Source organism: Leucopleurus acutus (assembly GCF_964270905.1).
Source record: "Leucopleurus acutus genome assembly, chromosome: 8".
NCBI lineage: Eukaryota > Metazoa > Chordata > Mammalia > Artiodactyla > Delphinidae > Leucopleurus > Leucopleurus acutus.
Window position 1 is genome coordinate 74,102,291 of NC_139151.1, and position 24,297 is coordinate 74,126,587.

At 44.2% G+C, this 24,297-nt stretch overlaps 1 protein-coding gene across 3 annotated transcripts in view; it reads left to right on the plus strand.

The window, feature by feature from the left end:
* NELL1 (neural EGFL like 1) overlaps window positions 1-24,297 on the plus strand; it is a gene marked incomplete at both ends in the record, with an annotated part of 883,126 nt that overhangs the window by 124,364 nt on the left and 734,465 nt on the right. For 2 of the 3 annotated variants that reach the window (XM_082845633.1, XM_082845634.1), the window contains one exon: window positions 5,146-5,316. The exons of the other annotated variant lie outside the window; for it this stretch is intronic. In XM_082845633.1, coding sequence (XP_082701759.1) covers window positions 5,146-5,316 — 171 coding nt within the window. The remainder of the gene's footprint in view (window positions 1-5,145; window positions 5,317-24,297) is intronic. 3 annotated transcript variants of the gene reach the window in all.

A 24,297-nucleotide genomic window follows, 5' to 3' on the forward strand; every position in this document is an offset into this window, starting at 1 on the left:
AATAAGTATTAGCTATATTGTTAAAGGTAGAATTAACCTTTCCTGAGGTCCTACAAAATTCTAGACCATATGCTAGGAAATTTTTCTTTTAATCATCTTTGATATTTTTCCGGATTTGGGGGAATGGTCCACACAGGTGCTTCCTATACCTGTGATTTGTTTCCCTTTACAGAAAGTAGGTAGTGGCCTGCCTGGCTTTCTCCCTGTCCCAGTAACCCTGCCAGGGACACACATTGGGTAGGAGTGGCCTTGTTTCCCAAATCCATTTTGCCGTGACCTCCCCACCCAGACTTCCAGGAGGTGGTTGTTCAGGGGCACAGGAGAGCTGTTGGAAAGTAAGCCAGTGCTACAGTGAGTCTGGAGCTCTTTGGGGATGTTAGTTATTTCTCCAATAGTCAATATATATCCTTGTGGAATCGCTGGAAAAGAGACTTTTTCTTAGAAACTTTTTGTCTTTACTAATGAATTAGCACTGGATACCATTTTATTTTATTTATTTATTTATTTAGTCACGCCACTAGGCTTGTGGGATCTTAATTCCCCGACCAGGGATCGAACCTGGACCCACGGCAGTGAAAGCACTGAGTCTTAACCAGTGGACTGCCAGGGAATTTCTTGATACCATTTTAAAATTAACTTTTGCTGTTTTCATCCTAGTATATGGAAGAAACACATTCATCCAGCAATAACCACTTCAAACTTTTGAGTGTGTATAGTTATCTTGTCGGTCTATCTAATATTCTCAAGAAATGGATTCCGTGGTATAAGTTTTCAGGAAAATGCCAAATATTTTAATAAAAATAACTTTGTTGATCTTAACTTATTTATGTCATTTGGAATTATTGTTCCTAAATTTTATTTATGAATATAGCATGGGATTCAGGCAGTCTTGTGAAATTTGACTTCAGTTCATAGTAACTGATTGTTTTTAATACTCAAGGGTGGGCTTTGGAGAATTATTCATGCTGATTCTGGATAGGGTCTGCCTAGCACTTAAGCAAGGCCTTAGGTTGAAAAAAATTGCGCTATGTAAGTACAGGATGGGAATGATTCACCCTCATAGCATCTTGTATCAAACGACTTGTAGTATTAGACGTTTGGAAGTCAGTGTAAGCGTTAGGATGCAGTCAGCGTTGTGTACAGCCCAGAGGAGGAGTCTTTATTCCTGGATGCTGTATTTACGGCGGAAGCTGATCCATTTTACCATACCTAGATCGTGGTGACCAAGTTGGGGAAGGATCTGCAAAGAGTAGTTAAGACAGCATCCTTGACCAGGAAGGACCCAGTCTGGGTGGGGGACAGGAGTATAAAAGAGGGAGCTGGGGATGCTTGGTCTGAAAGAGAACACTTTGTAGTGACTATCATTGCTGTTTTCAAATATTTGAAGGATGCACAGGTTTTTCTGGGAGCCGAGACAGTTCAGTAGAACAGCACACTTGGCTGAGGTCCCAGGCTAAGGGGAGAATTGCTGCTCACAAAATCTGGCTGGTAACGTTATCACCCATACAGCTGCCCCTTCCTGCAAACTCCTGGGAGGACCCTAAAGCATTCGGGCAGAGGGCTCACTGGACACTGGCTTACCATCTCTTCCAGTGGCCTTCCTTTCCCTGCAAGCACCACATGGCTCTTACTTGCTCATAACATCTCCTTCCTTACCATGACTAGTTGGCCAGGAAGTAAAGCAACACCTGGTGTACTCTACCACAGTGCTGCTTAAGTTTTAATGTGTACATGAATCATCTGTGGATCTTATTGAAATGCAGATTCTGACTCAAGTGGGTCTTGATTGGGGCCCCATAAGCTGAATTTCCACAGGTGATGATGCTGCTGGTCAGTGGACCATCCTTGAGTAACAAGGCTCTACTACAAATCATGAGTCTACCCTTTAGGCTACAGTCAAGCACTGTCAGGCCGAATGGCCACCTCCTCCATGTTGCTTTCAGGACTAAGCCGTACATCTGTATTAGCAGAGGGTTACTGCCTGGAAATCCTGTCTTTTTCCCTTCCCAGCACTCATGAAACACTTTTAAAAAAAAAATTATTTACTTATTTATTTTTGGCTGCATTAGGTCTTCGTTGCTGTGCACGGGCTTTCTCTAGTTTCAGGGAGCGGGGGCTACTCTTTGTTACGGTGCGCAGGCTTCTCATTGCAGTGGCTTCTCTTGTTGCAGAGCACGGGCTCTAGGCACGCGGGCTTCAGTAATTGTGGCTCACGGGCTCTAGAACGCAGGCTCAGTAGCTGTGGCACACGGGCTTAGTTGCTCTGTGGCATGTGGGATCTTCCCGGACCAGGGCTCGAACCCGTGTCTCCTGCACTGGCAGGCGGATTCTTAACCACTGCACCACCAGGGAAGTCCCTCATGAAACCCTTTTATCCAGAAAGCACTTAGCCATCTGGTTTCTTTGTCCTCTCTAGGGCCACTTCTGCAGTTATCCAACTTTTTTGTTTTCATTTTTTAATTGCCTGAGAGCATTCTCAGGCCACAGGATTTGGCCCTGTCTGCAGGCCAGAAATGCTGGGGAATTACTGTCACCTGTAAGCAGTTCTCAACTCTGACATGTTTGTTTGTTTTTTTTTAAATTAAACACATCATCTTGACTTTCACCCAAGTTGTTTGAGATACAGCAGTTTTTGTTTATGTGCATGATGCTGTCAGATACTTTACCCCAAGACACAAGTATCCATTTGCCTAACATTGGGGCACATTTGTTTTCTCATAACTGTATACTTGTGATTATCCCAAGGGTACCCACTTACTCCAGTTCATTGCAAAATGATCTTTAAAGATCTGTTTATAATACATTGAGCATTGAGGCCATAACCCAGGAATAATGATCAAATCTTGTTAAATATATATGCCTCTCTTTTTCTTTCTTTTTTTTTATGATTCAAGTTATCTGGAGTATTTTTGATTGTCATTGATTGAGGTCTTTTCAAGGTCATGTCTCTTCCCCCAGCAGTAGCTTGTTGGTCAAAATAAAGTGATTGAAAGTGTTCTTATGATGTGTTGATCTTGGTACAGTCTCAGGTGTCAGGTCCTACTGCTTTTCCATACAGGAGCTGTGTGGTCTCTGGCAAGGTACTTAATATCTCTGATCATTTGTGAACTCATCTGTAGAATAGTGATGATAATCTTTATCTTGAAGAAATTAATTGAGATGTTTATGAAAGCACTTGGCCCATTTCCAGCACATGCCAGTCACTTTTATTTTTATTTTTTGTACGCGGGCCTCTCACTGTTGTGGCCTCTCCGTTGCAGAGCACAGGCTCCGGACGCGCAGGCTCAGCGGCCACGGCTCACGGGCCCAGCCGCTCCGCGGCATGTGGGATCTTCCCGGACCAGGGTACGAACCCGCGTCCCCTGCATTGGCAGGCGGACTCCCAGCCACTGCGCCACCAGGGAAGCCCACCAGTCACTTTTAAAATGACAGCTTTGCCTCCCATTTGTTTCTCTTAGGCCAATTTCTAGCTTTTTTGGAGGGAGAGGCACACATTTTATTTCCTTTTTCACTATTCTCAAAGCATCTTGAGAACAGGATCTGTATTTTAAATCCTATCCTGGCTTTTCACTATGTGTTCAGTCATGATACGAATAAATTGATGAATGACTAGATAATCTCTAAGGTTTTCCTGACCTTTTAAGTCTTCTGATTGTTCGATCCTTCCAGTGTTCTGGCTGCTTAGAAAAAAATTGGGAAATTCTCTTAAAATGAATGTCTTCTGTATTAAGGGATTTCCTCCTTAGTAGTCTTAAAAAAATATGTATTATATTATTACTAGTAAGTATGTACCTGGGCCCGGGAGTCGGCTGCAGTAGTATAAGTGACATTTTCAATTTGTCGTCTTGGGCCTGATTCTTTGTATAGTGCAAATGAGATAGTCAGAGGCTGCTCTTGATTTTGGTTCCCCTGCAGTGCCCTCTTGGGAAGATCTCTGTGACAGATGAGCAAGAAATGTGCATTTGTTTTCATCTGTGACGTGAGATTTGGAAGTTATGCATAATAGAGGCTGAGTTTCATGATATATTCATCTCAGTCCTCATGGAAGATGCATTTTATGTTCTGGATTAAATGTGCCCGGGATAGTGGGGTCAGGCCAGCTCAGCGGGTTAGAGGAGAAGCAGTAGGTCCTTGCAGATCTCGGGATTGAACCTGGTTATCTGTCTAGGCGAGTAGTTCTTGAGTTGTCTGATGAATAAGCTGCTGGGAGATAGTGCCAGTTGAGGCCATCTTTACTACTTTGTCCTGTGCCTCTGGGATGGGCACCAAACTGGTATAAAGTGCGTAGACTGTCACATCTAGACCTGAGTTTAAATCCTGGCTTGGGTACGTTACTTAATTCCGGAATCTCAGTTGTTTTTTTTTTAATATTTTAAAAGGGGTAATATCAGTCTTACAGTTTTTCGTGAGTGATAGATTAGATAGTATATGTTAAATGCCTAGTGCAGTGCTCGGCAGTGAGATTGGGCCCTGTGTTGATGACGATCATGGTGACACGTTTCAGAAGGGCCACGTAGGAGACCAAGTAGGCCTGCCAACCGTGAAAGTATCAGCCCTGGTGTGTGACTGGGGAGTGTCCCAAAGTTGGCTGCCTTTTATGACTAAAGTGCAGACTGCAGTGGTGGTGCTCAAAGTTTTTCATGGGTCTGAAAAAAGAAGGTAACAATCTGGGGAAAGAAAAACTTAATTGTATGTTTCATTCCATGAAATTTTGAAATACTGACACATATGTGAGTAGCTTCAAACTTTGCTCCCCTATTGATTATCTAAGAGTTGTTCTTCACTTACAGCTTCTTGTCCAGAGGGAAGTAAAAAAAAAAAAGAAAAAAGCCTTACTCATCTCTCCTCTGACAGTTTATTTCCATTCCGAACTATGCTTAAGCGACACTGCACCAAACTTTGCTAATTAGCTTGTGGCCTGTCACTCACAGCGGATCATTCAGTCTCCATTTCAGGGCTTCAAGCTGTCACCGTGAGGGCTCCCGGACAAAAGGTGTATTGGGTTCCATACCGTACAATTGATTGTGGGTTGTGGTTCTTTGGGTCAAGCTGAGCTAATTTTAGATTCTGGGAACCCTGGTAGTAAGTCATGAGGATTGATGATGGCTGTGTAAAATAAAACACATTTTTGTTCTTTACATACAGCTATTTCGAACTGGAGAGCAGTGGTCTGAGGGATGAGATTCGATACCACTACATACATAACGGCAAGCCCAGGACAGAGGCACTTCCGTACCGGATGGCTGACGGACAGTGGCACAAGGTCGCACTATCAGTTAGTGCCTCCCATCTCCTGCTCCACGTCGACTGCAACAGGTATGACTTTGCCTTTGATCTTTCGTGATTGTGCCCTTGAAATTGAGCAATGGGGAAGGGATAAGGCCAACCCCCTCCAAGCCTTGCTGGGAAACAAACCAAAGGACCCTAATCGTCATTTAACATACCAAAATGGGCCATTAGGCGTGCTGGAATGACCATCTGTAATATGTTAAGAAAACAGTTCATTAAAATGGAAACATATCCGGCAATTAGGAAGAAATGTACAAAAGGTTGATTATAGATGGGGGAATATTAAGTGCACCTCGGTGTACTCCAGGTACTAGCTGGAATTCCATGGAGCTGTGATCACAGTTAAGTGTGATATATTGTTGTTGAGTTCGTTCCACTTGGAAGCGGATGAGCTGGTCTACCTTCGACTGAATCTGAGAAGGCGGTGCTAGTGGAGCGGCTAATCCTATTCGACTTCATCAAGCACAGCTTTGCTTAAATATCTTTTCCAAATGGCAACTTCTTAAAGAGACTGTTCTTTGAATCTTTTGGAATTGATGCCATTTATCCTCTGCAGAGGAATGAGCCTCCCAGCTTGTCAGAGGATGGCAGGACTATTTTGAAGTCGGGGCTTTCACAGGAGGTTGTGGGTTGGGTTGAGAAGGAGATATTGGCTCCTGTGTCCGTCCCTGGGCAGGGAGGTTGACTGCCAGCTGAAGAAAGGACACTGTTGGTCTCTATTGGATCACTTGTGGCTGGACAGCTGGATGATGGTGGTCAAGGGGAATATTTTGATTTCTCCAGAACCCGCTGAAAGTCCTTACGGATAGTGATCTGAGTCCTATTATAGAGAATTTTTGGTGCTGCAAGGTAGCTATGAATTGTTGGTTTTTGTTAATGATACTGTCAAAGTTCAAATGATTGTTCAGCCACAGAACTTGTTCTCTTGGGCCCAGGGTAAGGTACGGGCGTGTTGGGGACAGTCTCCCTTCTGGCACCCGATAGAATGAAGCATAATCCAAGGTCAGTCAGCTCCACACTGCATTTCTGATGAGATGATGCTTCAGTGTACTTGCCATTCCAGCTCTGCAGTCTCTTTTAGAAGAGGACCTGGAGAGGCAGAGAACAGAAACTAGTGTCAGGTTTAAGGGAAGTCCCGCCATCTTAAAGTGAGTCTTGGTACAGTTTGATGTCATCTATTTCGGGCGCTTTCTGGATTTTTCTGAAGAATCGTGGCTTCAACTAGATGTAATGTGTGTGCCTATGGACCACGTTTCCATAGAAACCATAAACTCCTTTTTACCGTGGGCTGGGCAGTCTGGGTAAAGCCAGCCCTCAGTCACTAACTCCACTTCCACCTTCAGGAGCTTATTGGCTCTTTCAATTCTCTAGAACTAAAGTGGCCTGTCAGGGAGCACGCTTGCTCCCCGCTACCCACCACTCATGCTGCCCCAATGGGAGAGAAGAAGGGTCCTGCATATCCTCCTATGCCATAGGCCAGAAAGGAGCCTCGAAGTCCTCGTTCAGTAATTCCCAAATGAAAAGTCCTGGAGACACCACTGTTTCCTTGCTTTGCAATTTTTTTGCTTCCTCTATTCAAAAGTTTTATCTTCTATTTCCCCATAGTCTCCTCTCTAGAGAAGAGGCAAAAGAGGAGAGAGGATATGTCTCTGCTAATCGAAGGTTTCCTGCCTGCAAAATGCTCTGGTCCCTCTGAAATAGTCTCCTCTGCCATCCTCAGCCACTTGTTAGCTGTGGGAATTTGGGCACATTAATATCTTTTCATCCCAGTTTTTAAATTTGTAAACTGGGACTGCTAATGCTAGCACATACTCACAGATGCTAATGTTAGAAGAGATAATTCACATAAGGTGCTTTGGGTGGTGCTTGGCCTTTGGCACCCAGTACGTGGTGGTGGTTGTTACTGTTCTATTATTATTTATTCTGCACATCTGTGGTGTCTCTTCATCTCCAAACTTTCATTTACTGTATATTCTGGCCTCTCTACCAGGAAAGTAGGGAGAGAACAGGAGAGCTGGAACCCACAGTATACTTCAGGGTCAGCCCCATTTATATGGCATGGATTGAGGAGATTCTAAATATTATTTCCCTTCTCTTGAAACTTTTTATACTTTGGTTCATGACATAACATGTTTTTATGTAAGATCTTGGAGGGAAAGCATAAAGTTGTTGCCAGTTAATGATTTATGGACCCAACACAAATGGGTTTTTTAGATAGGTTAGGGAAAGAGAGGCTGGGAACGACTGGGCCATAGAGGAGGTAAATTTTGATTTTGGTGTAGGAAAAGTCTAGAAACAGAGTCCCCAAACCTGAGTACACTTAAGAATTACTGGGGAACCTGTAAAAAACATATGAGTAACCGGGTGCTATCTCTGACCTAGTGGATCAGATTCTCTGAGGGTGGAACCATATTCTTCATAAGCTCTCTGGGTAGTTCCTAGGCGGGCAGGTTAGCCTTGGTGCATGGACTCGCGTTTGAAAACCCGTGGTTTAAATAGAGGGGGCACCTGCGGTAAATGTGGGAAACTCGACTGCATAGTTTGTGGTAGTGGGGGACTGCATTCGTGCTTTCCCCTGAAAAAGAATATAGAGGGTGGGTAGAAGCTGGAGGACAGGCTGGGCTGCAGCAAATAAGTGAGGGACCCTGGAAATCCAAGTACCTGAAGCAGATCCCCAGTAGGGAGGAGGAAAGTTTAAGGTGGGCTAGTGTCTATTACATGGAATAGACATATCTTCTTCAGAAGTTTCTTGCTAGCCAGCACTGGTTGATTTTAGGGTGGCAGAAGCTCTGGTCTATTTATCAAGATGCTGCTCTACTACTCATCTAGGCCACCCTCACAGAGCGTGAATTCAGAAAGGCTGATTTTTTTTCTCTAAGCTATGTATTTCATACTGCCGTGAGATTCTTCCTTTTTGATTCCTTTACCCTTAAAGTTACACTGTCTTATTTTTCTCAACCTGTCACCTGCTAGAGTTGTGCTGGGTAGATGATAAATGGTGATGTGATAGATAATATTTATTGAGTGTTGACTGTGCTAGTGACAGTGCTAAGTGCTTTTACATAGATGAATTCATCACACAGGCTGTTATTTTTATCATTTAAAAATGATGGAGCTGGGCTTCCCTGGTGGCGCAGTGGTTGAGAGTCCGCCTGCTGATGCAGGGGACACGGGTTCGTGCTCTGGTCCGGGAGGATCCCGCATGCCGCGGAGCGGCTGGGCCCGCGAGCTGTGGCCTCTGAGCTTGCGCGTCTGGAGCCTGTGCTCCGCAGCGGGAGGGGCCACAACAGTGAGAGGCCCGCGTACCGCAAAAAAAAAAAAAAAAAAAAAAATCAAATCCTAGAGCTGCCACTTAGCAGCAGCAGGATTGCAGAAATAGAATGTAACCTCAGTTCCAACGGGAGGGACTATTGTCACTGGACTTAGAATATGAGGCAAGGCAAGAGCCAGCCTCAGTGTTAGCAGTTTGTTCTTTATTTCTAGTATTTTTCTCCCCTTGTCTTGTATTGCCAGTCTTTGGAGTTGTTGGGTAAGATGTGGAATCTTACTAATGGAACCCATTGCCTTGGCATAGGGAAGGGACCTCCATCTATTATCGCACATCTACCATAGGCCAGCTAATGTGCTAAGTATAATACTCCTTAGGACGGCCGTGTGGTGTGCGGGCAATTTCATTAGACCCATTTTACAGATTTGGAATTAGAAAGGCTCCGAGATGGTAAGTAACTCAGTCTCAATCACATAACATAAAAAGCATAGAGCCAAAACTGTGAACCAGGATCTAACTTCCCAGCCTTGTCTTCTCTCTTCTCTGCCTCTGAAATCCATGTCCTTCCCAAGACAAAGTTATAACCATGCCAGGAAGTCTTCCCAGGAGAGAGAATCTACAGGAGGTCCAGGAACCATAAAAACACTTGAAATCAGGAAGAGAAGATTGCCAGGCAGTTCTTTTGCTCTGAGGAACTGGAGTGTAGCAGGATTTTCTACCTTTTTTAGAATTGAGAAACAGAGCCCTTTCAGACCTAATAACACAAATTGTCACAAGAAAAGCGACCGCTATTTTAGTTGGTAGGTGAACACTTTCTGCTTGCTATTGAGACACACTTTTCTCCCTGCTTCAGCTGTTCAGCTGGGCCTAGTTAGAAACTCCCAGAGTGTGGGTAGCAGATCACCTCAAGCTAGAAACATAAAAGGAACCACTCAGTTGGGTGGTCAGCCTGATTATCTCCACTGCCTTAGGTCTTTCTTTAGCTGCCTTGGTATTAATAGTTGCCAACAAAGCTGAGAAGGAGGCCTGAACTGATCTTCCTCAGCTTCCCCTGCTCCATTCTCGGCTCACCCCGTGGCCTCTCCCCATTACTCAAAGCCCACAATCCATTGACATTGGGGATTCAGGGCCTAAGAGTTCTTTCACCACAAAAGGGATTTTCTTTCCTTCTCTTTATTTGGTACCTCTTAATTTTCAATCAGTCCATCCAATGAAAGTATTGGACACACTATCTCTGCCAGGCTGTGGAGATACAAAGCATTAGGAATTCTTGCCATCAGGAAATCCATGGTTTATTTGTCCAGTACTTTTGAATTCTGAAGCCACCAGGGCCCCCCCCCCCCCAGTGATTGGCCCTGGTCCTTGGATATCAGAAAAATCGTGGACTCAGATGGAAGCCTTGTGCACAGGCTGTTCTAACAACTCATAATAGCTGAGCAGTAGAGAGAACTGAAAAGCGTTACTCCCAGCATCTTGGTCTTGAAGTAACAGTGGAGGAATGGACTCAAAAGTGTTTTCCATTCAAATGGTACACGTATCCAGCCTTCAGCCAGAACTTTCTGCAATATGCAGGTCTCCCCACGCAAATCCCACCTCCTCTTGCCTCACTGCTGCAAAAATTTCTCTTACACAGTCCCATTGTAATGGAGCTCTGAACTCTCACCTCATTTGTTCAAATGTGCACAGGTAGACAGAGCGCGTGTGCACACACACACCTGCAGCCCAGTTGTCACTCTGACCGTTAATGATTATATTCTAGACAGTAAACATATTTAGATTTTACTTCTAACGCACGCTATTTATTCACTGCAGAGCGCATTCAGTGTTTCCGTACAACTGATTTTGAAGAACATGCAGAACCAGGAAAACAAACTTACTATAAATCACTGAACAAGTCAGTAATTCAAGGTTCCTCTTGAATATTTCAGAGTAACTTCAGGATGTGAGCATCTGTTTGTATCTCTAGGTTTTTCATAATGAAATACGGTGACACGGCATCTTCTTTCCAGAGAGCTCCTAAAGTATTTACAAACATCATATTATTTAACCACACATTCCTTAAGGTAGTTAAGTCACGTATAATGTACTCCACTTTCTTTTATACAAACATTTGCACTAGAGTAAGGAGGGGGAAATTAAGAGATGAAGATCAAAGGCCAACGCTTCCAAAGGAGCCAGGCCAAGATTCTCAGTCTCCTGCTTCCCCTACTGACAGATTATTTACTTCACAAACAGGAACACATGCACACAACTCATCGTCAAAATTAAAACCGAGAATCCAGCATATGCCTCATGTCCAGCTAACCCGGTAGCACCAGATCTTCTGTCCAGGAAGAGATGACAAGCAAGCTAGGAAGATAGGATATAACCCACGTGTAAATTTAAGTAACAGTACAAGGCGACAGTGCAAGGGATGTTGTAAGTGCACGATGGATTGCTAGATTTCTGCTAGAGACAATCAGGTCTGGGAGACAACAGGAGAAAGAGCTCCTGGGGACATGGAATAGCCTCTCAATTTCTTACCATCCCCGGTGAAAATGCATGACAATTTCTGCAGCTTTACAGTTTTTGCCACTGTGTGATGTGATTCCATACCAGTCACATGAGAACTGGGCTTAGAATGAGGTTCATCTTATAAGCATTACACAGCCAGTTATAGTGCTGGTGAGAGAAGAGTGTGTATGGGTGAGTGGATGAAGTTGGCGGTGAGAGAAAGCCTGCAGGAAGAGACAGAGAAGGAAATATGACAGGGGAGGGGAGGACAGGGGAAGAAAAGCTGTTCTCCAAGTGACCAGGTATATGGGCTCTGTGGTCTAACCTAAACTTGTAGCGAATGCTGGACCTTTGTCTTGGTTTTGCCATTTATAAAATGTGACTTAAATGCAGTGATGCAGGGATATGAAATCAGGAAATCTGTGTCTCACGTTCTTTGAAGATTCCTCCCATCGTCTTGTCCTCTAATCTTTCCTCCCTCCCTATGCCAGAAACTCTGCTTGCATCTGTAAAATGGGAGTAATAGTAACTCTTCTACCATATGGTTGTTGTAGGAATGTAGCAAGAGAGTGTGTGCAAAATCCTTAGAAAATTTCAAGCTACTATATGAACACACAGCATCATGAAGTACTATAAACATATACCATCATATAGAAAAGATGTTAAAGTATCATATTGAAAATGAATACAATTTAGCCAGATTTTCACCTGTATAAAAACAGTGGCTCGTGTCCCGTGGATGAGGATCTAGTGTGTAATGTGGATCGGTGGTGCAGTGTAGGGTTTGAGGTCCCTGAAGTTATTCTGACTGCCAAATCCTAGGCATGGTTCCCCAGTAGTTTGTCTTTTAGTTCCATGGTAAGTACTGCAACATCATGGTGCACAGTTTTTATGGCAACACAGTCCCTTTAAAAATAAGTAATTGCAGAGTTTCTTTAAAAATATGTAACTGAGGCTGGATGGGGAAGGAAACATCCCCTCCAATGTAATACGATCTTTCGTTGGTCTTGGCAGGGCTTTGAGAATGTGGTATGGCGTCTTTCCTTTTATATTTCTGTGAGAGAAGAGGTTTAAAGATTTACTTACCCCCTCCTCAAGCCATGAGCCAAAATCGTCAGAGCTTTTAGGAGGAGGTGTAAATAAAGCAGGTGAACGAGGAAACTCATATGTTACAGTTTCCTGGGTCTCCTAAACAAAATAGACACTCTTCGCTTCTCTACTTTGAAAATCTGGCTTTTTAGCACAAAAACATTCTGCATTGAAAACTTGAGATGAAAGAAATTGTTAAATTTGTATGACCCTAGGAAATTCATTTACTGTCTCTGGGCCTTAGCTCCCTAGGTATAAAAAGAGGGGCTAGGACCAGATTGTTTCTAAATCTTCTTCCACCTCTATGCTTCTGGGCATCTCTCTGATTCTAGCTCATCACAGTGAGCTAGATGAGCTAGTTAGGGTATGATTTTTTTTTTTTTTTTGCCTTCAGAACCCTGGAGAGCAACCCAGCATGCCACCTTCACAGGGCTGCTTCTGTAGTAGACTGGCAGGGGGTTTGCAGTCATCTGAATTGATACCTGGGTTGACAGTGCAGCGTGCTGCCGGAGAGCAAAGATTACTTACCATAGCTGCCCAATCTTTTTTTTTCTCATTTGTCTCCCTTCTTGCTGGAGTAGATGCTGAATATGCATTTTTGGATCTAAGACATGTTGGCATTTTGTTCCCTCCACCTTGTGTTCTTTCTTTCTTTCAGACATATTCTGACCCAGACATGTGGCAGCAGACAGCCTTTTTGGAGGGTACAGGCTGCCCTGGCTATGGAGGCCCTGGTAGCTTGGTAACCTACAGGATAGAGCAGTGTACTGTAGTCAGCAGATGATGGATAGTTGTGCTGTTAAAAAACATAACACATCCTCTGAATACTGAAGGAAAAAAAGCCTTTGCTGCTGCCAAGCTGTGAAGACTTAAATAATGGGAGGGAATGAATCTAACGGTCTAGGTGGCCAGTTTAATACAGTCCATGTTGTAGATTTTTTGGCAGAGTAGAGAGTGGCTGCTTAATTGTTACGACAGCTCAGACATTACCATGTTGGCTGTCTCGTTCTGGCTGAGACCCTCACACTTCTACTCATGCTTTGTACCCTGTGGCTTATTCATCCCAACCTCGTTAGGTGGATTCCAAATTTAACTTTGCCCTATCTTCTAATGACATCAGTAGATAAACCTATCTCTAATTTTGTCTTTTCCGAAACCTTTATCTTTTCCTCTTGTTGCCTGGTGGGTTTAAATATGCTTTTGGTCAACCGTGGCCTCAGTGGCAGAGAGAGGTAGGAGGTGAAAGGATCAATTGAAATGGATAATGAGAGAGTGGCCTGCATTTCCCCCTATCCACCTGCACTCCTGAGCTTTCAAAATTGCAAATGGAAAGGACTAAAAAGAAATACAATAGGTGGTTTGTATCTCTTTATCTGGTGGTTTGTTGGCTACCTGAGGCCATGAGGAGATTAATAAGGAGGCACAGTATTGCATACATGGGGCCTAAGAAGTATTAAAATAGGAAGGAAAATAAGACTTCATTTCCAACTTATAGTGATTTCATCTACATGCCTTCAGACACATCTTGAGTTGCGATTGCATTGCATGGGCATGGGTCTATACGGGATGAATGGAGGGGGAAATAGGCTGCAGGAGAAATAATGTTTTCTTGTAGGAGAAAATATTGAAGCTTGCATCTTTATTGTTACAATTCTATTCTGCCCTTTATGATGGATATGTATGGTTATTCCTTAAAAAGGAAAGCAGTGAGAGAAAATAAAAAGTCAAACCAGAACAATATGTATGATGCAACCGTATTTTTGAAAAAAAAAAACTTTTATACATTAGTTGTCTCTTTCCTTTTATGCTTCACTCATTGGAAAGGAGCATTGGGGAATAAAAAAATGCATGAGCCAGCCATGAGGCCTTTTTAATTGGAAAGGAAAAAGAATTCCAAATACTACATTAGTTTTCTAGTTAGACCAGGGGTACAGATGTTGTCATAGAAAAGAACTGACTTTCCACACTACCAGAAAGAAATTCATCTATCTCTCTGGGAACTTAAATTAATGTTATAAATAATAGGCAGAGCGGTTGGAGGCAAGGAAACAGATTTATAGCTGAACCTGTTTGGCTGCTTTTCTCTTAGGGGGTGTGGTGGGGATGGGGTGTGAAGATGAGAAGCCTTGGAAGGACAAGGTTTCCGTGCACGCTTTTCCCTGCTCTAACCCCCAGTTCAGTTGACTTTTGTCTCTCAGCCCATCCATCTTAACTTCTTGTGAGTGTGACTCCCAGATGGAGCTCCAGAGCCACTAAGCCAGCTGGTTAATGTGCCTGGGCCCTCAACTGAGGGTTTTCTGGGGCAATTAGAGTTGAAATAATTTCCCTTCTCCTTAAAGGGCCTGTGTGATGCTGTCTCTAACTCTTCCTCAGGAGTGTCCTGTTGCATCTCTACTCGTTAGAGTCTGTTAGTCTGAGGATATCACTTACCTGACAGCAAATTTCACACATAGGAACTTACAGGCTTGGAGTTGGGGCCATGAGCTGGCTTCTTTGGGATACTCAGAATACTGGTATTACCTAGAATGGAATTTCATTTCCACTGGAGGTTAAGAGCCTTGGGCTGTGTTTCATTCTGGTGTGTCCCCAGCACAGGTCATGCAGTTACTCAGTGTTCTCCAAGTTGGTGCTGTCTTTGAAGCGGAAGCAAGGAAGGAGCTGGGCAATCTATGATTCCAATTTCTTGAATTCTTTGGCATTTTGCCCTTAGAGGCCCAGCACTATGCTGGGAAAAACTCAGGCTTTTTGCTCAGTCATTGCTGAGTGGAGGTTAGTGTGTTGGACTTTTTTCTTTTTTTTTTAAGAGGTGATTTATATATTCACTTGATTTTTTTGTAAAAGCACTCTGAGGTAGATGTCCTTGCATCGTATAGATAGGGACTTTTGAGGTGCTGAGAACAGAAATGACTCGTCCAGGGGTTCATAGTAAGTCAGTGGCAGGCTGGAGCCAGAGTCCAGAGGTCGTTCCTTACTCCTTTTTTTTTTTTTTTTTTTTTTTTGCGGTACGCGGGCCTCTCACTGTTGTGGCCTCTCCTGTTGCGGAGCACAGGCTCCGGACGCGCAGGCTCAGCGGCCATGGCTCACGGGCCCAGCCGCTCTGCGGCATGTGGGATCTTCCCGGACCGGGGCATGAACCCGCGTCCCCTGCATCGGCAGGCGGACTCTCAACCACTGCGCCACCAGGGAAGCCCAGCTTTACTCCTTTCTCAGGGAGATTATTCTCTACCAATCCCCTCTACCTTCTTCCCTCCTTCTCCTCCTCTATCTTTTTAACACTCCCACGTGACAAGATAACACTTCTAACTTCTCATGGAAGAAGTGTAAGCCGTCCCATTTATAAACTGAAACCAACAAAGGCCGAGTTCCATGTATTACTTTCTCAGACTGCGGAGGCTGGTCACTTCAAAGGGCTGCTTCCTTGTTGCACCAAAATCGACCTTGTTATAAATTCCAACCACTGTTGGTCTTTGGACTCTAGAAGGCTTATGTGAAATTATTTTTAGATTTAAAGACTCTCCTTCCTTCCTGGAATCTACAATGTTGACAGACAGGTTCATGACTTCAATCCCACAGACATAATATGGGGTCAGGCCTTCGAATGGCCCATTATCCTCATATGATTGGTATGCCTTGCATGTGCCTCTGTGCTGATGTGCAATGACCAGGGACCTAATCTTAAATCATGACTGACTGCAAATGAGCCATTCGGCCATTTCTTCAAATGTGAAATAGATGCGTTACACCAGTCTCCAGTGTTACACGGCTGGCTTTACACTGTTCCAATATAAATTTTGATATTCCCTATTTCAAGGTGATAAACTCTCTGTGTTCTTTAAGGTGACTTCGCAATCACAAGGTCTCATTAAAAACTACTGATGGTGAAACAAAGGGTTGGGCGGTAGGGGACCCCCATTTAGGAGGGCATTTGTCATTATTGCTTCTTTTATTGGTATCTAATGAGATATGTACTAGAGCCTGCAGGAGCTAATAAGAGAACAAGGCCAAGGAGGTAGGTGAGCACACTGAATCTGAGTCATTTTCACAGGCAGCAGTTTTTCATGGACATTAGGGCGATACATAAAGACTTCACCCTGCAAACCTGATCACCATATGCCCTTCCCACCCCAATACACATGTAAGCTCATTTAATGGCCTTCTATGAGTTTTAGGCTAAAAGTCACAATCCTTAATATAGCTTAAATTTTTGAATAGTCTGGCCCATGTTTCCTTCTTCAATTTCCTCTTGCACTACATTCTTTTAGTTCTTTAAGTACCATATTCGTTTAAGCTGCAGGATCTCTGTACATGCCATTTCTCCAATATCAAGTTCATTTCAACTTATCCTTAATTTTCAGGACAAAAGAAGGAAGTTTCTTGTGTTTTACAGTTTCACCATAAACTGTTTATCTACAGAGTGGTTTTTTTTGCGGTACGCGGGCCTCTCACTGTTGTGGCCTCTCCCGTTGCGGAGCACAGGCTCTGGACGCGCGGTCCCAGCGGCCATGGCTCACGGGCCTAGCCAATCCGCGGCATGTGGGATCTTCCCGAACTGGGGCACGAACCCGTGTCCCCTGCATCGGCAGGCGGACTCTCAACCACTGCGCCACCAGGGAAGCCCTACAGAGTGGTTTTTGATCATTTGATTGATGTCCGTCTTTCTCACAGGCTGTATACACCCCGAGGGCTCACCACTGTATCACCGGTGTATATTGTGGAGCTGTCACATGATAGGTAGTCAACAAATACTTGTGAATACCTGAATGAATAAATAAATGGAAGAGTGGTCTAAGGGTCTGTATTTGTGGCTTCTGACTTGTGATCCTATCATTCTAGGTGGTTCCATTAGTTAAGTCTCCTTGTTCTTTGCCTCAGTCTCCTGATCTGTATCGAATGGGCATTGTTTCTACTCAGTCTGCTTGTACAGGGTTATTGTGAGGGTGAAATGAGAACCTGCATGGGAATAGGTGTTGTAAATTTCAGTGTGCTTTGTAAATATAAGGCCTGGGGAAAGGTGAAGATGAAGTAAGCTTAGCATTTCCTTTTTTAAAATTTAAAATTTTTTTAACATCTTTATTGGAGTATAATTGCTTTACATTGTTGTGTTAGTTGCTGCTGTATAACAAAGTGAATCAGCTATACCTATACATATATCCCCATATCCCCTCCTTTTGCTTTGAATTTCTGAGGATTATTCTTTGCTCGAGGAAGGCAGTTAATCTATAAAAGACTTCCAGTGATTTCCTGGTCTGATTCACATGAACTATGCCTCACTCTCGAGTTGAATTTACATGTGTCCTGTGTCCGCAGGAGCTCTGGCAGGCATGAAGGAGTGGACATAATTTACAGAGAGGGTACAAACAGAAGCCAATCACAGGTAGGATTAAGGGGCATGTGCCCTCTCTGCTGGAGAGTAAATACAGTTGGATATACTTGTCTGGACTGTGGATATATCACCATCCTAAAATTCTGTGGGTCTGTTTCTTCAACCTACAGCTGAGGCCCGCAGTAAGGGGCTTTCATCAAACCCTTTAGTAAGCTCTTCAGGCTGGATTTCATGATTGTCCCAGGCTGTTTTGGTATAGCCTTACTGTGAAGTTCAGTGGACATGTTTTTCCTTTAATTTTCTTAAATTACGAAAGGTGCTTGCCTGATTCACACTTGACACAAAATTAAAAGCAAAGAAGAAAACAAGAAGCTATGAGGACACAAATTCTAAGCAACACTGTGAAGTTTGGGGTGAAAATTCTTGCAGTATAGGTTATTTTTAGCTTAATCTAGTGGAATAATTAATTTATTATAAAGCATTCACCATATAAATGATATAATAGGTAATAAAATACTGGATAACTTATAAATAGAAAGGTGCAAACTGTTCAAAACCACGTGATACCAATCACCCTGCCCCTAATTCCACTGCACAGAAGTCATCATTATTACCAGTTTTAGTTCTCTTCTCTGGAAGTTTTCTTTGCATATGCAAACACATTGTTTTTCAATAATAAGACAGCACTGTACATATTGGTGTTTAATTTGCTTTTTCATTTGACAGAATAAAGCCTGATGTGCCATCGGTGTGCAGCAGGAACATACTTAGGAGGAATGAGGGCTGCTTTGTTCCTTGTAGGATAGTCTGGACAGCTCTGTCCCTTGGCGGTGTGGGAACAGTATATACCTGCAGGCCTCTAGCCTCCTGCTTTGGGCTGTAATCCACGCCTCTGGCCTGTCACGCACAGCAGTGACTATGGCAACAGGGTAGGGAGCCAAGTGCCCCTGCCCTTGGATCAGCGTGGCCTGTCTCAGCTCTGTAACTAGGTGAGACCGTAGCAATTAGCCTATGCTAAGATGGGAGTTACAAGATTGAAGTGGGTGTATGATGAGGGTCAGATGCTCTGAGCGTGGGCATGATGCTAAATCTTATTTCATGTGGCTGAAGTGGAGCTGGTGCTGGCCAGGGTCAGGCATCGGGGAGCACAGTGAGAGCAAGTGTAGTTTCATGGTTAAGAGCACAAGCTTTTGGATTTGGATAACTCTGGGTTTCAACTCTGGCTCTGCCACTAGCTGTGGGACCCTTGGCAAGTTACTTGACTCTTCTAAGTCCCAATCATGAGATAAGGTTAATATAATGCCTCCCTCATGGGATTACTAGAATTAAGTGTGACAGTGCACATGCATCAGATGAGATGTTCCTGGTTGCAAACAACAGTGGTTTAAACTGTAAGGATACATAATGTTTATTTAAACAGGAAGTTTAGATGAGGCAGTGCCTGAGATGAGTTGGTGCTCAGACATGTCATCCGGGACCCATGCCATCCTTTTTATCCATGTACTCTGTCACCCTTGCCAGTGAAAAGCCTCTAGAAAGGCACAGACGTAGAGAATGGACTTGAGGACACGAGGAAGGGGAAGCTGGGACGAAGTGAGAGAGTGGCGTGGACATATATACACTACCAAATGTAAAATAGATAGCTAGTGGGAAGCAGCCACATAGCACAGGGAGATCAGCTCGGTGCTTGTGACCATCTAGAGGGATGGGATAGGGAGGGTGGGAGGGAGATGCAAGAGGGAGGAGATATGGGGTTATATGTATACGTATAGCTGATTCACTTTGTTATACAGCAGAAACTAACACACCATTGGAAAGCAGTTATACTCCGATAAAGATAAAGATGTTAAAAAAAAACCGAAAAGCATCTAGAGACAATGACAAACGGAAAAGGGATCACCATGATTGACCCCTTAGACCAACCATCCTTCCTTCCATGATGCTGGTACACATCTCCCTCAACAAAACTGAGGTACTTGGAACAAAGAAGGGGAAATGACATCTGTAGGTGTCAACGGTGTTGCCACAGCATATCAGTAGTTTAGTACCATGCCTGGTAATTGTTCAATAAATGCCACCATGATGTTGCTGCTGCTGATGGGTCTTCCACATCTGAGCAGAACAGAAGTAAACAGGAGGACAAATACAAGGAGATAACAGGAGTATCTGGCTAATCAGGAATCAGTTATATACATGGATGTTCCTGCCATCAGGGAATCTTCAAGGCCACGATCAAACAGGGGAAAGAATATGAGTGGGTCCGAGAGGCTGGCCCAGCTTCTGTCTCCGGAGTCCATTAACCCTGTTGGCTGGGAGCTCTTGTTAGGCATTTACTTTGGGAAACCTGGCCTCTGCCTGTTGCTGCTGTCTTCTCACGGATCCTTAAAACACAGCCGCCCCTTCCACATGAAGTAGCATGGCGGGCCCCTCGGAGCCAGTGCCTGACCGCAGCTTTTCCCCAGGCCCGTCTTCCCCCTTACTCTCACCTCATAGTCTCATCTCCCGTCTTCTTGGCTCACGGATCCCTAACTTTTGATGCCTACTGCTTTCCCCACTCAGTTTGGCAATTTGTTTGGATTTCTTCCCTGTTGACTGACCTCAATGTCACGGCTCCTCTGCCGGCCCAATCCTCGGCGTCTCCACTGGCAGGACAGCCCTTTCTGCACTCTGTACTCGGCTTTTCTGATCATCCTAATGTTGACTCCTTCCCGTAGCTTGATCTTTTTCTTTTCCTGCTATATTTTGACTGCAAGTTGGGTCCTGGACAGCTTGACGGGGTTCCTGCTTACCCCCTGGGTAGCCATGCAGCAATGGGCTAGACATCTGCAGGTGGGTTCAAGGCTTCACCTGGAGTCGACCTCGATTCCTGATTTCAGTGGAGACGAAAATGATGACAACGTTTACAGTATCCACAGGGCTATTCAACATACACGTTATATGACCCAGCCTTGCCCTAAAGCTTGTCCTTACTAAGTGCCACATGAAAAAGGTGACCTGATATTTGCAAGATGGGCAATCAGTGGATTAACCCAAATGTCACCTCCTTCAAAAGGGAGTGTGCTTAGGTACTGACTCCAGTCTTCCCTCAAGGGGGAGACAGGGTAGGATGGTGGTAAAAGCCTGGGGTCTGGGCTGGGTATCTTCCATCTGCTTCTCCAGAAACATCTCTCCCGTCTCTGCTCCACTCTGCTCTGTGTCCTTGTGGGCTGACCTATGTGGACTGCATCTGGGGGCTCCTTTGCCATCTAGATTTCTTTTGAATTTCATCAGCAGGAAGAAGAGGCAGGAAGTCGGAGGGAGGTGAGGGTTTCTACTCCCCTATCTCCTTCTCTGTGTGGTCACATGGCACTGGGTCACTTTTGACTGAAAGCCACAGGCCCTATCAGGTGGCCCCTTTTTTGAGTTCCTGGCCCTTTTATGCCCAGGAAGGAAAGAGCTCCCAAGCCTCCACCCACTTTTTACAGTCTCTCTGGTAGTCTGCCATCTCTTGTGGTTTATCTAACTCCCTGCTCGTACTTCTTTCTGTAAATAATCCCTTTAATTTATTATTCTCTTTTCAAATGACCAAATTTCAGTATGGTGACTATTTCCCACCAGGATCCTTACTGTTACGGGTTCAAAGTCAGATACCCTGGGTCACTCTCTGGCTTTACTGCTTCCTAGCTGTGTTTCCTTGAGTTTCTCATCAGTAAAAGTAGGGTGGCAAGAATAATTGCTTTTGTCTATCTCTTCAGGAAGAAAAAAAGGGTGTGAAAATACCATGCAAACTGTAATTTACTGTGCACAAAGAGGGGTTCCTGTCACTGTGATATGCCCGGAGCTTGAAGTGGGAACTGGGGAAAGCAGAAGGCTTTGAGGATGGAGTGCATAGGTCTCTAGAGAGGGCTGTGCATCCTCACCTCCTTCTCCAGCAGAGTTACTGAGAAGTACAGATGACAGGAGGATGGGACCCCACAGATGATCCTTCAGAGACAAGCCCACAAGACCTCCTCTTGCGTTCACCTCAGCCCACACGTCCAACTCATGTGGAATACGGATGAGATCCCCTCCAGTTACAGACACGTTACTGAGTGATGATGTTAGCCTCTGCTCAGATGCATTCTCTGATAAGGCCTTTGGAAAATATAATTACATGGTCAAAAAAGAGGAAATTGTCAAATGGTGCTGAGAGACAGATGAAAAGGCCGATCGCTTGGCTTTTGTTTTTCACTATTCAGAGAGCACAGTATTGCAAGAGTAAGTCCTGTTATTTGTGTCCAGGATAATCTGACACTGGTTGCTAAAAAGAAATGGCAGTGGTATTTATATCGGAAATTACTCTGGAAGGCATGTGCCTGAGCTTCTAGAGGGATGTGGTGCCGTCTCGAGCTGATCGCTCTTGATCACATTAATAATCTCATCCTTTTTTATTGCCTCTGAAGGACTTTCACTGTGTGAAATTATCTTGATCATTTACCTGTTTACAATTTTACCGTGTCTCATTCTCTCTGACCCGTACTCCTCACCTCCGGTAAAGAGTGTCAGCAGGGCTTCCCTGGTGGCGCAGTGGTTGAGAGTCCGCCTGCCGATGCAGGGGACACGGGTTCGTGCCCCGGTCCGGGAAGATCCCACATGCCGCGGAGTGCCTGGGCCCGTGAGCCATGGCCGCTGAGCCTGTGTGTCCGCAGCCTGTGCTCCGCAACGGGAAAGGCCACACAGTGAGAGGCCTGCGTAAAAAAAGTGTCAGCAAGTTGAACTTGTCTTGCGTTTCAATGCTGTATCCCCAGCACCTGGCTGAATGCCTGACTCAGAGTGGATACTTGTTTGAGCATTTGTTGAATTAGGGAATGAATGAGTGAAGAAATGAGGGGAGGAATGCTATGCATAAATGGCTAGGCATGAGAGAGAATTCTGGACCTTGAAGGAGCTGACATCTAATATTCTTGGAAGAGTATTTGAAGAGATGGGCATAAACCCACAGTTCCAAGACATGAAATGCTCAGAGCCCTAAGCATTGTCAGAAGCAAAGACTCGAGTTAACTGTTCGAGGGTTTGAATGTGGGAGAACTGACTTCCAGTGGAAATGAGTAAGGTGTAATGAATGGTGATTTGTGAGTAAGGCTTTGGATTAGAGCCAGACTGCTGTGTTCATATCCAAATCCCTCATTTTCCAATGGTTTCCCTAATAAGTTAAATGGACCACGGTTTTGTCATTTATGGGGAGAAAAAGGTAATAAATGACCCTACATCATGGATTTAATTGAAGTAATACATGGAAAGCATATAGATTTATGGCTGGTACATAGTAAGCACTCAGTAAATGTTAATAATTTTTACCAACAGTAGTAGTAGGAGGAGAAAGGAGGAAGAGGAGGAGGAAAATGTTATGAAATAAAATTCAGTGAATCCTAGCCAGTAGATGAGAAGATTTGGATTCCAGCGCTATCTCTGCTACTCAATTACATGACCCAAAGGAAGAACTTCCCTTCTCTGGGTGTCACGCAAAGTCAAGAGTTTGAACTTGACGGTCTCTGGGTGCCCTCAGATGATGATTACGTGCTTAGAGCTGGGCTTGAAGGATGCACAGTATTTTTGTGTTAGACTCGTGTGCATGTGGGGGATACCTTCCCTTCTGATTTTCATTTTCCTGCTCATAACGTAAGGTTATTTAATTAAGAGAAGAACATCCTCTCTCTTGTCCCTCTTCTACCCCAGCGCACACACAGCTTTGGGTACAGAGAAGGTTCTCAGATGCCCATTGGTTGCTTGACTGACGGATTTGGTTGGGTGTTAGGGTTAGAAAGAGTCCCAAGGGGTCCGGAAGAGAAAGGAAAAATGAAGGATTATTTCATTCTTTAATATCAAAATTGTCAATGAGACTTTTAATTTCATCCTCATCCATATATGCTTGAGATAAAAAGAGGGAAATGGGAGAACAGAAGACAAGAAAGTAGGAAAGGAATGAATGGTATTTATTAGGTGCCTACCATGTGTTGGGAGTTGACATGTAGCATCTCACTGACCTTCAGGACAACCCTGTGAGATGTGGGTGCAGGTATTGAAGGCATTTTTATTCCCATGTTGACCATGAGGAGGTAGGATCAGGGAGGGTTAACCTCCCTAAGGCCCCAAGCAGGACTCAGGTGAGGGTGGGATTGAAACCCAGGCTTGTTTGACTCCAAAGCCATCATACTCTCCTCCTTTGTGAGGTGATATTCCGTATCTCCTCTCTCCTTACACCTTCAACACTTACTCCTCTCCCCCACACTCAGTGGATAAACTTTCTTCCTGCCTCACCCAGAAAATAGAAACAGTTAGAACTTTACTGACTCCTACCTCCACAGCCTGCCTGCTCCTGGACCATGGCCTCTGCATTTCCCATTGCTATGCACGCTCTCCATGCTCCTGTTTAGGGCCATCCCCCTCCCTGTGCAGGACATCACTTGTCCCATTTCATTCAGTCCTGCATCATCAGTATTTCCTCTCAACAGGACTATCGCAAGCAATATAAATACATTGTATAAACCTATCATATATAAATAAAAATCTTTCCTCAATCCCATATCCCTCTCTCGCCATTTCTCTGGTTCTGTTTACAGTATAAATCTACAGTAGAGCTAGTAAACACTGTTCACTTCTTCCTCTCCCCTTTTCTTTTGAATCCATCCTAGTCAGGTTTGGTCCCTATAATCATACCAAAGACACTCTTATTAAAGTCACCAAAGGACCTCCACCTTGTCAATTCCAGGGTCAATTATCCATCTTCATCTTATTTGACTGATCAGCTGCACTTGATGTTATTGGTCACTCTCTCCTTGAAAATTATTCTTCCCTGGGTTACTGGGCCTCCCAAAAC